The sequence below is a fragment of the Buceros rhinoceros genome, unplaced genomic scaffold (genome assembly GCF_000710305.1).
Source record: "Buceros rhinoceros silvestris isolate BGI_N320 unplaced genomic scaffold, ASM71030v1 scaffold12322, whole genome shotgun sequence".
Lineage (NCBI taxonomy): Eukaryota > Metazoa > Chordata > Aves > Bucerotiformes > Bucerotidae > Buceros > Buceros rhinoceros.
Window position 1 is genome coordinate 17105 of NW_010397208.1, and position 14426 is coordinate 31530.

The window sequence follows — 14426 nt, forward strand, 5'->3', positions numbered from 1 at the left end:
TATTTTGGCCTCTCTTTCCTCTCCAAGGGAAAAAATCCTCACAGTTCTCCCCTGTGGCAATGTGGCATCCCTCCCATGGGACACAGTCCTCCATGAACTCCTCCAGCTACTGTGGGTGTTTTCCACGGGCAGCGGCTCTCTGAGCAACAAACCACGCCAGCACGGTCTCCCTCGGAGTCATGGCCTTCTTCGTGAGTAGTCCGATTTCCCTGGGTGTTGGAGCTAACACATTAGCAGTAGCGCTAGCCTGAATCTGAATCTGAGTGTACAGCCTCTGCACACGTGGCCTGCAGCCTGCCATCTGCATTTATGGTGTTTAGGGAAATGAGACTGAGAATCATCCACAAAACTTACCTTCTAGGGAATTTATTCCATACTAATTTATCCAACAAACACTGACTACTTTTAACTGATCTACTGACTGAAAAGATTCTCAATATATCTCAGCAATTGTTTCCTTGATACACCTGGAAGTTTGAGGCATTTTTCATAAGCATAACTTGTTTTTAAATTTCAGATTATATCAAATCATAAATGTCTTGCCAGTCTTTTAACCCGTTAACTTAATTTCTGGAAGTGCATCAACTTTCAGCTACATCACATAAGCAAAGTGCTGAAAAAAGCAGACAGGAACGTGGTTTTCTTACTCACCCACTGCAAGGAGCTTTAGAAGGAGAGTGACACCTTCCCAAAGGTAAATAGGCAGACAATTCCTCATGCTGGTGACAAACAATATACTGGGATTTTTTTTAACATAGAGTGAACAATACAATTACAAGAGAGTTGAACAGAATAATGGACCTTGCTAGTAAAGTAAAATAAATACTTGCTATTCATAAAAACGGAATTTCACAGCTACACTCCAAGATTTCTCAGTTTACCTTTCACAGACCAACAGAAAATGGAAATTATTTGGGAACTTCATCATCATTATTATATTAAATTATATATAGCTGCTATTATAACTAAGTCAGTAATTTTTAAATGTGCGCTGTCCCACAAAAATAGCACCCTTGTAAAGATACAGTCAAAGAATATGATAGGCTAGAAGGTACTTTTAGATCTCGAACTATTGGAATCACTGATCCTTTCACAGACTGTGGTATGTCAAGACTTACCACAATGAGTGCTTTAAAAGCATTGTAACCAAAGTTTTTAACTTCCCTCACAGCTGAGTCGTGTGATGTGCTTTTAGAACACTCTTCTGATTGTCACGTTACCAACCTTCCTTTCTGCCTCTCCCTATATCTTCCCTCCAGCTCTGTGGTCTTGCCCTGGGCTGAACAAACAGCACACAGCAACAAGACTCGACAGGAGATTTAAAAACTACTCTCTTTATAAAATCGTTCTCTCCAAAACAGTTTCAGCTTTAGGGACATTCCCACTTCATAGGCAGAGCAGGAAGGGAGAGAGCAAGACAACGCCATCTGGCAGCCAGCTGAAGAATACTAAAGGAAAATCCCGAAAGTGCATGTACATCAAGGCCTCTCATTTCTCCTCTTACCACAGCGTATGGATTGTGTTGTGTAAAATCACTAGCTAGCTTCAGAATCTCTGCTGCTCTGAATATTTTCCTTTATACAGGAAAGAAAATGCATATAAATGCCTGATAAGCATGGTAAAACAATCATCATCTGCATAAAAATATTTAAAACCATCTCTTTATGCTGACACTAAATGTCAAACACATCTCAACCCCTGCAGTGACTCATTTTCAGGAAGGTTTTAAGGACTAAACATCGCTGGTACATGTGTCATACTGTCCTTGTTCCAGCTGTTTGTCAGGACTTTTGGGGTCCCCTGCCCAGCTTGCCAGCCTCTAAAATGGCACTGAAAGGACAGAGTAAGTCTCAAGCTCTTATGGTCTTACTGGCTATGTATGGTTAACACAGCTCCCCAGGCTCTACCATGTGCCTCCCTGGAACATCACACAGGCTTTCAGGCCAAACAGTTAACCTGCACTGAACTCTAGGCATCAGCATTGACTGCTACGTCAGCAGACACAAGAACTAACTTTACTATCTTTTAAGAGGAACTTAATATATAGAATCACATAAATATCAAAAATACATGAAATAAAAAGTCTCTAACAATTCTTTGATCCTTTCTCTAGCTGAGTCTCTCCTGCACTTTCTTCATAAATAAATGTGACGGCAAATGTTGCTGGCTGAGTGCAGAATGTCTTTCTTGTGGAGTATTTGTACACGTCCACACTGGCACAGAGGCGCTGAGCTCCATGGACAACACGCAGCTTCCCGAGACATTCTGATACTCCCAGATAAGGCTACTGAGGACGTTTTTTCATGTAAAACAAGAGATAGGCTGTTTGTCCCCTGTGGAAGCAAAGAAAAAGCAAAATCACATGTATGTTTGAAGATCTAGGTTGCAAGTAACCTCCTGCATTTGCTCCTGCTCAGCTTTTTGAGGTTTAGGTCAACTGAACTGGCACCCTCCAGTATTCCTGAGGCAGCATATAAAGGTGACTCCCTAGAAGCACTATAGCTTATAGGAGGGATTATCTCCTCCATGGCTCATTTTTTTACGATACATCAACCCAAAAAGCAGGGACGAATCCTGACTGACATCAGCTAACTTCAGTCAGGCTATAGGGTCCAAGTGGCAATCATAAGTAACAAGACCACTCCTCTGCAGATCCATTTGTGACACTCAGTAATCCTGCAGACTCCCGGTATAGTCATACACAGCCACATCAAAGTAAGCAGAATACAAGGATGCCTCTTCTACTCTCCTGCATCCCCAGTACATCTCAGACAACAGGCAGTTCAAACCATTTGTCTTCCCTCTCTTTGCTACCCTCATTCCAAATGCCAGAGCAGCAGTCAGTAAATACAGAAATAAGTCTGCTTACCAGTGGAGCTTGGAATGTCCATAGGTGCATTTAACATCATCCCATGATACCTAGAGAATAAAAACACAAAGGAGGAAGCTGGTAAAAACTCTCAAGGGATGGACACATTGTGATACCTGCACAGCAATTCTCATAAGAGTGGTGCAAGTCATACTTCCAGAAACTAAACACCTTTTAATACATCAGTTTATTGCTTCTACCCTTCGAGGAAAAACAGTTCCTTTGCCTCTTCTGAACACATACATTAAACAGATCCAGAGTACATAAAGTAGGGTATAGAGCGAATGGCTGCTTCTGCAAATTGCAAACCACAACCTGAGGTCTTGTCTGGAAGAGAAGCTAGAGCTGCTTCGCCCGCAGCTCAGAGTATGCTGTAGCAGAGGAATGAGGTGCACAAAGCTCCGCAGCTTCAGGTTTGTTTCCTGGTTTTTAATCAGCAGCCAGTCAGAATGAATGAGATCTGGAGGAGCATCCAAGAAGCTATGAAAGAAATGCGGATTTGTCTCCTCACCTGGCGAACCTCAGAATCGTTGAAGCAATACCATTTACGTTCTGTGAGACTTCGAATATAGGCACAGTAGTGACCATAACTAGTTGATCCCGAATGAGCAACAACACCAAAAAGCTCATACTTCCAGGCAGCCTGTGAAGAGCCACAAAGAGTAACATTCAGTGCAGCAATTCTCATTTGCCATTGGCTGAAGAGAAGCAGCAGTCAGGACAGCAGAATGTGTAAGGAAAAAAGGAGAAAGATTAGATCTGCCTTGAGGATCCAGCCTTTTCTGTTCTTCACCTCAGAGTTTTGCCTGCTAGCTATAGGCTGGCAGCCCCTGTGGAGATCACAGGAATGTCAAAACAGGCAGTAGGACAGCAAAGGGGTTACAGTGCAGCCAACTGTGCACCATAGAGGTTTTGCTGTTGCCACACTTTCCCTGTTATTTCTAAGTAAGGAGCAGATCCACAGTGTAACAGATCGCTCTCAGCTTCTTTGCAAAGCTGTTGTTTCTCTGCTAACCTCACAGAATGGTAGGGTTTGGAAGGCACTTCTGGAGATCATCTAGCCCAACCCCTCTGCTAAAGCAGGTTCACCCAGAGCAGGTTGCACAGGATCATATCTGGGTGGGTTTTCAATCTCTCTAGAGAAGGAGGATCCACAACTGCTCTGGGCAGCCTGTTCTCTGTCACTCTCAACATGAAGCAGCTTTTCCTTATGCTCAGATGGAACTTCCTGTGTTCCAGTTTGTGCCTGTTGCCCCCTGTCCTGTCACTGGGCACCACTGAAGAGAGTCTGGCCCCACCCTCCTGACATCCACCCTTTAGATATATACAAACACTGGTAAGATCTCCGCTCAGCCTTCTCCTTGCTAAACAGATCCAGGTCTCACAGCCTTTCCTCATAAGAAAGTTCCTCCACATAGTAGGAAACAACACTGCATGGGAAACTGCCAGGAATGGAGTTCCCCTCTCTTGGACTGGTGACCTGTGCAAAGCAGCAGATCTGCTGCTCACCAAGGCCAACTTGACCTGGAGTCTAAACCACAGGACAGAAATTGCCTCTAAAGATACTGTTAAGTGTGGGATTTCTTCAAGGAAATGGACATATTTTGGGCAATCCAGAATCTTATTTTGAGTTAGCAAAGCTATAATTCTAAAGTTCGCTTAAAGTCTGCCTTTAAAAGTCTTTTTTAGTAGCTAACAGAACCTTGGCTCTCAGGTAGCAAAAGTGCAGTTTTACAAAGTTCTTTGTTTGAAATTACTTATCGGAGCTCTGCAGCTCAGCTATCAAAACTTTAATCAGCAAGGATCCTTGTTTAAAAAACTGCTGAGAAGTGAGAACTCTAAGCCAAGGTCGAATGTCTCATTAACTTCTTGCAGGTGTGTTGAACAAGTTTTCTAAGTGAGGTAATCATAGGGGGGCTTTTCGTTAACCTAATACATAATTAATGACAAGTAACGAATAGTAGTGCCTAAAAATGATGTAACCGATTACTAATAAATTAACTTTTTTAACCAGTGACAAATCATAATGTTTAGATATGATGTAATGGTGTTTACTAATGAATTAGCTATGGAATAAAAATAAGAGCTATCTGGGAATAAATGGACACCAGTCGTTATCACATTGATACGTGTGGCTGTATTGTGTCTAAGCCTCCTGCATCGTTTTGTTCTTTAACAGTTAAGGATGTCTGGATTTAGTCATCCAAATGAACTGTGTTTTCATCTTTTCTTTAGTGTATTTAGAAATGGGGGAAAAACGTTACGCTAAACACTCTCAGGAAAAAAAGGGGATTGTTTGGGGTTCTTTCTGTAAAGTCTGGGTTTTGTCCTTATGGCAGAAAACTCTGCTTATGGTGCCATTAGTGGTTTAATCTGAGCACAGAAAGCTGAATCATGCCTGAATCAATCAAAACCATGGGACACAAGACAACTCCAGGCACAGGTAAAACTGGAGACACACATTTTTAAGACAGGTGCTTTGAACTGAGGCAAGTACTCTTAAGTTTTTAAGAGACTTCAGCAGAGGGGAGGAGAAATTCTGCCCTTTTTAAAGAGGGCATTAGGAGTATCTCACCTTTTCACTGTCATCTGCTTGGCACTGATTTTCTGTCAAGACTGCACTGACATCAAGTTCTTGTGGGAATGGCAGATAGTGACTAAGCTTGTGAATGTAGGCTGATTGTTCGAAGCAGAAACGCTTTAGGTGTATGGTCAGAGTCTGTGGCAGATGGACTAGCTTCATGCTCTGCAAAACAACAAATAATGCAAGTGAAAACCACAGAACAAACCCTGGGATGGGGGGTGGGAACAGCCATTGCCACACAGTGAATGTAGCATGGAGAACAGTCAGTGCTACAGTGGATGATTGCCAATTCCACCGGCCAGCAGAAACCAAACCTTTGTAGCTCATCTGTACACATGAGACTCATACACGTAAAGGAGCTGTGATAACCAGGTTTCTCAACTTCGTCATGATCAGCAGCCAGCCTTGGATGTCTCAAGGGCTGCTTCATTTCTTATCTGCTCTCTTAATCCTAGGTTGGTAGCACTAGGTAGATGAAGAGAGGTAAGCCAGCTCCCTTGTGAACATGGGGCCAGTAGGGCTTGGTGGAAAATGTCAGGCTGACAGCTCATTCCTTCCAGCACTACCTTTGATGATAACACTGCTGCTGCCATGGCTGCCACCAAGATACATGGACGTACTGTGGCCTCAGAAGCAGCCCAATGGTGAAAATGTTGTGGAAAGTCACCTCTAAGCCTTGGGCTGAGGCAGTCTCCCTCACACACGTCTCTCTCCGATGCACTTGCCTATTCAAGAAACAGCAAATTTACTGCCTGGCAGAGACCAATACTGTAAAAAATGGGGAGCCAAGTGGAGAGCAAAGAAGAAAGGAAACCACCCTACAGTATCTTACCTTTATGTGTATGCGCAGCCTCACTAATGTATTCTCGTCTATCCCCAGAGCTACACAGAGGTGTAAAGCCCCACAGTGGAAACACAACACAAACCTACAGAAGCTTTTCCACTGGTATAGAAACGCTACATCCCCTGGTGACTTACATTAAAACCCATGAAAGCATTCTTTCATTGCCAGAGCTATATCTACGTAGGGAACTTTCTAACTGGAAAGATGCATGTGAAACCTGACAAATCTTTGAGTCGTTGATCTCTTCTTAAACTGATGTGGTTGAGTCCTTTCCCCATCCTTCCCAGTCCTAAAGGGAGTTCTGGGTATAAGGATCACATGGGGAAATAATTCTCTGCTTACCTGCAGAAAAGGCGTTTTCTTTCCACACTGTTCACAAAAACACATGTTGTGATCGGTCAGCTCTTCCGGATCAAAGAAGTATCGCAGGCAGTCCTCCTAAGAAGACAGAGCAGATGGCTTTCAACTGATCTCTTCAAGCTGGATTTCTATTTCGGCTTTGTTTCACAGGGTACAGCTAAACAGAAAAACTGCAGGAGCCGTATTTTATTCAAAGGACGAAAGATTGTCTAGCAGCCTAAAAAAAAGGTACCTCCTTTTTCCTAGCTGCTGCTGTGATTACATCAGTTGAAAAAAACAGAGTACTACATTTTCCACAAAAAAGATGTTGATACGTAAGTGTCTCTCATACCTACTTTAAAGCCTTAGAGGTTTTGAAAGAGGTTCCTTTAGGCTGCAGCAGTATAAAGCGGTCAGAGAATAAATAAGGTCTGATACCCCACTGTCACCTGAAACATCCAGTGTATATTTGTGGCAGCACCTATGAAGCCACCATCACTGCTGTATCTAGATATCAAACAGCAGCACTGATTAAACAGTAAAAGAACACTACACTGGGCAAACATTGTGTCTCTGGCCAGGGATTACAAGTTATATCTAGGGCACCTCACTGAGGTATCTAAGGTCTCACAGGTATACATCACTGTGTAGTATTAGCCTTTGAGGCTTACAGAGCATTTAGTCAACACTCCTTTTAGAAAGGTGATTCAAGGGCTTTATTTTCCATCCGCCGAATCAAGCAAATTTGGGAGGGGGGAAATTTAGAACTCCTCAAAAGAATGAAGAAATGTGAATGAGAAAAGCTCTCCTCAAAAGTCCCAGACACTCTGCAGAGATTCTCGATGAGATCTAGATTCTAGATGACTCCCAGGAGACTACAGTGGTGCAAGGAGAAGGCTTCTGCAATGAACAGAAGGGAGTTTTCTTCCTGAGGAAACAGTGCTGCCACTGAACTTACCAGGGTCTTCAGGATGTGAGAATTGGAGTCCAGCACTGGGAGTGGAAGGGTTAACATGCTGCTGTTCCTCTTTGTTTCAGAATAGCATTTCTGACAGGCCAGGTGCTGCTGTACACAGATAGTGTACAAATCACGCAGCTCTTCAACCTGGAGGGGAAAAAAAAGCCAAAACAAGGTTCATGAAGAACACAGCTGAGGTTATTACTCTCTGTGGGTGGTAAAGCCCGTGTGGAGACTTCACGCAATGTTACTGCTTTAAGGCTTGAACCCAGACCTCATATTGACTTCAGTGGACAGGGCACTTCCCATCATTTAAAGGGGAACAACTCCTTCCCTTCACCCCCTACCAGAGAGGAAATACAGCCTATTACAAGATCAGACACTTAAACATCTGCTTCGATGCCGAATTTTACTGTTTTATTTGGGACTGCAACAGGAGCCTTTCTTCTGAACGTATAAAACTAAGACAGTGGGTTGAGGAAGAGTCACTTTTACCTTACACAGCTCCCCTGGGAGTAACTGTCATATACATAACACACTAACAGCAAGTAATTATAATGAAATGCACATGGCTTACAGAAATTTGGGGTAAAAGCAAGTGCAAGATAAGATAACTAAATTCAGTATTGCAAAAAGATCAAGCTTTTTGTTATTAATCAGCTCTCCCACTAGAACAGAGGCTTTAGCACACCCTAAAAGTAGGATGAACAAAAGTTAACTGTGATTCAGAATGTTGAAGCCCTTTTGAAAGATGCAAGGCAAGATCGAAGTAGGGGATAATTTTAAGAATTTCATTTAGGCCAATTGTCAGTGAACAGTATTCTTCTTCAAGAAGCAAAGGAAAACACACATGGCTAGGACCAAAGGACCTGGTGTTCATTTCAGTGACTGTCCTTACCAGCTCTGGCTTTTTCATCTGCTTCTTTAACAAGTTCCAGAGAGTCAGAAAGAGCTGGGCAGCATCATGCTGCACAAACACTGGACAAACAGAAAACACAACCTCAATCAGTATCATGGACCGCATCAAGCACAGAATTTCCCACAGATGGCAAAAGGAGATTTATTGTCCCCCATTAGATCCAGTCCCTTGTTCCCTTGCCACTCCCTGCCAGGGAGAGAGCTTCGACTGGAGATGAGCTGCATTGTCTCCATGTGACCCGAGCAGGCAGTAGGAAAAAAAAGAAGGGAGGGCTTGACTAATCCATTGTACAATCCAGTGCAAAAGTCATGTCACTGGACACAGGGCCAAGAGTATACCCAAAACCCACCAGAGGACAGGGCTCAGATGTCTCATGGAGTTCAGCGTTGCATTTATTCTGAGTCCTTCTTAGAAAGAATAGAGGGAAAATTCTGTTCTTTTTCACCTCCATTACTCCACAGACTTGTCTCCCCCATCCCCTCACTAAGGTTAAAACGCTCCTGACCACTGAGATAAGAACATCAGGGAGGCCTATCCATATGTCTCATCCACAGAATGGTATAAATCCCTTGATCCCTAGCCAGGGAAAAAATACACACACAGTTTCAGCAGAGGAAACCAAGAATGATGCAGTAACATTATGCTTTGGCTTTCCACTCTACCTAAACTGGCGTATTAAGAAATCCAAGATGGTGAGATACACTCAATGCACAGCTTGCTTAGAATGGCTCAACGGAAATTTGCTTCAAGACTGAATTTAGGGGAAAAAAAGATCCACATCCTTGAATGTGAAGAACTGATGTTTTCAGCCCGTGATGAACTCATGATTAAGGAACCGGGCAAAAACCACACATAGTTTAGAAAACTCTCGGTATTTCTGGACTACCTGTATGCTTTATCATAGGTGAAAAAAAATTTTTGGAATAATTCAACACTCTAGGCAGAAGTGCTTTCAACTTCCCTGCAAGTCTATAGGTACTGACTTCAGCTGGGTTCTAGTAAGATTACAGACATCCCAGAATAAATGAAGCTCAGAAAATATACCTTTCCTCATATCTAACAGCACATCTGTGTTCCAGGTAAAGAACCACTTGCTGAGATATGGGAGTTTATGAACCACACCTGAATTATAAAGCAGAAGGACAAGGTGGGAAACTGTCAGGCTTTCAAACTCCTTTCGGGCATCTGTTTAGTCAGGAGGGAAAAAGCAAAATGCGGAGCCATTCAGTCTCAAGGGGTAAAATTATGCCAGTTATCTCATGTTCCTCTTCCATATCAGGTCTGGGCTGGCTACCATCTGTCCCTTTCAGTGCTGTCCTGTTTTGGCATTTATATGATGAAGATTGAGACATTTAGATATACCGTTTGTATCCACACACATAAACAGACCCACAGCATCCCGCTGTCATCAGTTACCCATGCATTTAACCATCTCTCTCCTTTGGGATCTTGCCCAGGTGGAAGGTTAAGCCTGCAAATTCTTCCTTCCGCCCTTATAACAAGGAACAGGAAGAATACAGTTTCTATCCTTAGGGATCTGCGCGAACTCTGTGGTTTTTTCCACACCATCTTCTAATAAGAAATAACAGCTATTTCACTATTAACATGACAATATAGCAAGACAAATCAAGCTATAAGCTGTCCTCTCTCTGCCCTGAACAGCCCTTTCCCTCTGGCCAGTACCAGTAGCTGAGTTTTCTAGCTGTCTGATAGTCCTGCCACCTTTTGGACGTCAGCAAGGACATGTGGCAGGGGCTTCTTTTGCCCCTCTTCAGAAGTAAGACACAACATCTCACTCACAACTGGGAGGCAGCTATAAAGGGCACTATGTCATCGCATACCTAACTCCTCACATTTCTGAATCTCTGAATGAGATGTCAGAGTCTGTTAGTGCTTGATAATTAACATTCCTGGTCTGCAGAAAGAGGTGGGCATGAGGCAGTGCTGCTTACATTTCACTTTGTACGCTGAAAGACAGCATACAAGGTCACTGGGATAAACAGCTTTCTGCTTGCCACGCTGCATCATCTCCAACAACAGGAGCATTTGGTATGGGACGCTAATCCTCTTCTGCGCAGGATGTGCTGGCACTATGATCCTACAAAGGGAAGAAGCAACATGAACGGTCATCAAGTAGTTTTAGACATCGCACCTGAAGAGGCAGAGGTAGATAACAGACAACAACTCAAGAGGAACCAGAATGGCTAGAACCTAAATGATCCAAGCCTTCTAATGTACATCCCATACAAAAAAAAAAGGAGTTGAGACAACAGAGCAACAATGGAAGTATCTTAGTTAGTCCAAGCAGAAGGTACCTTCGAAGTATCGCTGTGAAGTGTAAATTCATGAAGAACACTTGGAGCACAGAATTCAGACAGCAGCTCAGTCCAACATTGTACAGTCCAATAGCTCCTGCAGGCACAGAAAAAGAGGAACAGAAGCCTGGGGCTAGGTACAAGAAAAGAAAGTGAAAAGTGTTTGAAAGTGGCAAATTCTTCTTGCACGTATTCAGCCATTCAGTGTATACACCCAGCACCTTGGTCAGACCTGAGAAAGTGTCCTATCTATTCTTACGTTGCTCAAGCAGATAACATTTATTTTTGTTTGGCAACTGACAGGAAAAAATCCAAGTAAACCTGCATTGTGATACTCAGATGTCTCCCGGTTCCTCTATTTTCAGTCCTCTCATAACACCTAAACATAAAATAAATTAAAAAAAAATTCCAGAAATCAAGGGCTACCTGTATGCCTTTTATTCAGTGTTTTACACAGCCAGGCCTAATAACAAAATGAAGAGCTACATGTGGGGCCACATGCTAGCTCTCCACCACGCAGGCTTCAAGTTTCCCTTTCAGCCTACCTCTGGTATTCTTTGTCTCAGTTTCAAAGAAAGGAACTAGCCTGAGAGAATTGCAAAAAGCAAGTCACAGCTGTTCACACTGCCTCTAAAAAGACAGCATATTCTGCACCCCAAAGCAGTGTAAGTGTCGTGGTTTAGACCTAGCTGACAACTAAGCACTACGCAGTTGCCCTGTTTCTCCAGGAGGAGAAAATACAACAAACTACTCAAGGGTTGAGACAAGGGACAAGGGAGAGCTGACCCACCACTTACGGTCACGGGCAACAGAGTTGACTAGAGGAAACATTTAATTCAAACAACTAAACACCAACAAAATCACCAATTACATTAAAGTAGGACAATAAGAGAAACAACCAGCTCTTAAATACATCTTCCCCCCAATCCTCCCTTCTTTCCAGGCCTGGCTTTACTACCTCCCACCCCAACACTTGGTGCCAGGGCAGGGAACACAGGATGGGGGATGCAGTCAGTCTCAACTTTCTACATGCTGTTCCCGTTGCTTGCTCTTCTTCACAGGAAACACTCCTCACAGTTCCTTGCAGCTCCATGGCACACACATACACAGAGGAGACTGTTCTCCATGAATCACTCTGGCTCACGTAGGGGTCTTCCACCGAGATCAGCTCTCCCAGCACTGAACCCGTCCAGCATCAATCCTCCCCAATGCCACAGCCTCTTTTAGGATTAATCTCCACCTGCGTCATGGTCCTCTCCACATCTCTCTGCTCCACTGCGGGCCTCTCTATGACTCTCCGCAAGGTGACTTTCTCTTCACTGATGATCTCCAAGGACTGCAGGACTTCAGCCTGCCAAATCCACCACGGGCCAAAGGGAAACAGCAGTACAGGGTGTCTCCCCAACCTTCTCCTCAGTTCCCTGAGTGACCACACAGTGGGTTACCACGATTGCTTCCCCTTCTACCCTATCTCCTCCAAAATAAACGAGCGCTCCAAAACCAAAAGGCGTTCTCAAAGGTGTTTCCCCTCTTAAAGAGGTTTATTTGCAGAGGTGCTGATTGGTGCAGGCTTGGCCAAAGGCCCCAAATTGGAGGTAGATCTCTTCAAGAAGCTTCTTACAAGGGCCATGCTAGCAGCCCCATCCCCCCTGCTATCAAAACTGTACCAAAGTTGGCAGCCTCCTCCCCAACTACCGAAACTGTGCCAAATCCTAAACCACCACAATAAGTAACTGTGGTCAGAAATCAGAAGCTTTTCTTCTGAAATCATCACCAACAGCAGAGGACATGGAACGGAAACGCAGAACAACTCTGAAACACATACAGTCAGTGGTAAGGGTGGGCTATAGCAGGGATAGAAGAGTACACCTGAAATATCGATGACAGCTTTTGCGAGGCCAATCTAGTGATGCAACAGAAGAACCAGGACCTAGTCCATGGTTTAACAAATCCAGAAGCAATGCTGGCTGTGTTAGGAAAGAGACAGGGCCAGCATCTAGGCTTTTTTGACTTCAATGGCCAATTTGAGGACTTAAAATGGGCAAAAGCTCTGAGATTCGCATGTAGGCCCTTGCTAAAAAAACCAAAATGGTTACTTGGCCAGGCAAAATGAGAATCATCTGTGTATTGCTCAGCAAAGAGGTAAAGAATGAAGCCTAAGGGCAGAGAATGGAACAGCAGGTATTAGACACAGAAAATATGAGATAATAGAATAGACAAAACATTATTACGATTTTTTAAGTCCGCAACACCGAAGACTGATGTTAGCTTCTGGTCTTTGGCCTTTGGCTCTTCGTCTTCCTCTTCATTGTTTTGCACTTCTTCTTCTGCCTTCATGGTTTCACTTACTGGTAGCTCTAGTTCCTTGCTTCTTTCTTGACGTCCACTTCTTTGTTCCATCAAAAATACTGTACAAAGACAGAAGCACTGCAGAAAGACAGAGAAAGGTCAGAAAGAGGCAGAGCACTCAGAAACACAGGATTTGTCATCATCTTTGGCAATTTCACCATGAAAAAGCTGGAATGTCAATAAAATTAGTAAGAATGCAGCGACAGCATTTTTGAAGTAACATGCGTATTGTAGATATGCGGGCTTATTGCCAGGTAAAAGACATGGAGCTCGATAGCAATCACGCATCCTGTCTTCCTTGTACGGCTAAGCAAATAAATGAACCTTTGGTTTGACAGAAACAGCTCCACCTACTCAGGGAACTCCCAATATCCCTGTTCAGGATTAACATGATTAAAATCGTCGAAAAGGCAGATGTTGCCACCTGTTGCTCCTCTGTTTAGTAAAAGCAATGCTTTATCACTCAAAGTATCACAAGTATTCCAAAGGGCAAATTTCACCTTCTCTAGCCTTTGAGCTGATAAACATTTGTTTGGGTTTTGTACTGGGCTCTCCGCATTGTTTTTAAGTCACGGCTCTGCTGTGACACTTCGAAATGTAATTTTTAAAGGCATTTAAGCACCTAAATATCTGTTTCTTTTTATGCTCCGACAAGTGATCTCAGGCAAAGCAACTGTTCAAGCAAAAGAACTATTATAATGCCTTGATTTTCAAGGAAGTATTGAACAGAGCATTATTCTGAAAGTCTCTTACGACTCAGCTACTGGCTTTTTAAACAAAAGTTTTTTTAAAAATCACCAAAATAAAGCAAAGTAAAAATACACAAGTGAAACGATGTGACAAATGTTCAAATGCAATTACAGAAAACCTGAAACTTTTTTAAAGTCCACCTCCAACAGAAAGGCAGAATCAGAAAAAAGAATATGCTTAGGGAAGAATTCACAGGGGAAAAAAATCCCACAAAACAAATGCTCAGAAATTATTATTTTACAAATATTAAACAGCATGTAAAAATAAGCTGAGGCCAGGGGCTGAAAGAATGACGAAAAGCTACCAAGAAAGGGAAATAAGCAAAAAATCCTGGTTTTGCCTTTTGCAAAAAGAAAATCTTTGCTTTAAAAGTGCATTTTTTTAAGGTTAACTGAGCCTAGTAATGTTAAGTATCAAACTTTGTGAAGAGTGAGTCACGGAAACTACAAATGGAATTTCTCCCCCCCCCCCCCCCTATTACATCTACAAAACTACTCCA

At 43.0% G+C, this 14426-nt stretch overlaps 1 protein-coding gene across 1 annotated transcript; it reads right to left on the reverse strand.

Annotated features, from left to right (window-relative positions):
• Nucleotides 1–2284: 2284 nt before the first annotated feature.
• On the reverse strand, nt 2285–13228 carry LOC104502229 (ubl carboxyl-terminal hydrolase 18-like). Its single transcript, XM_010146174.1, has 10 exons — nt 13060–13228; nt 10829–10925; nt 10466–10611; nt 8493–8572; nt 7595–7741; nt 6640–6735; nt 5445–5615; nt 3381–3512; nt 2870–2919; nt 2285–2333 (listed from the first exon to the last, which is right to left on the reverse strand). The coding sequence occupies exons 1-10, from the start codon at nt 13226–13228 to the stop codon at nt 2285–2287; spliced, it is 1137 nt and encodes a 378-aa protein (XP_010144476.1).
• Nucleotides 13229–14426: the final 1198 nt, after the last annotated feature.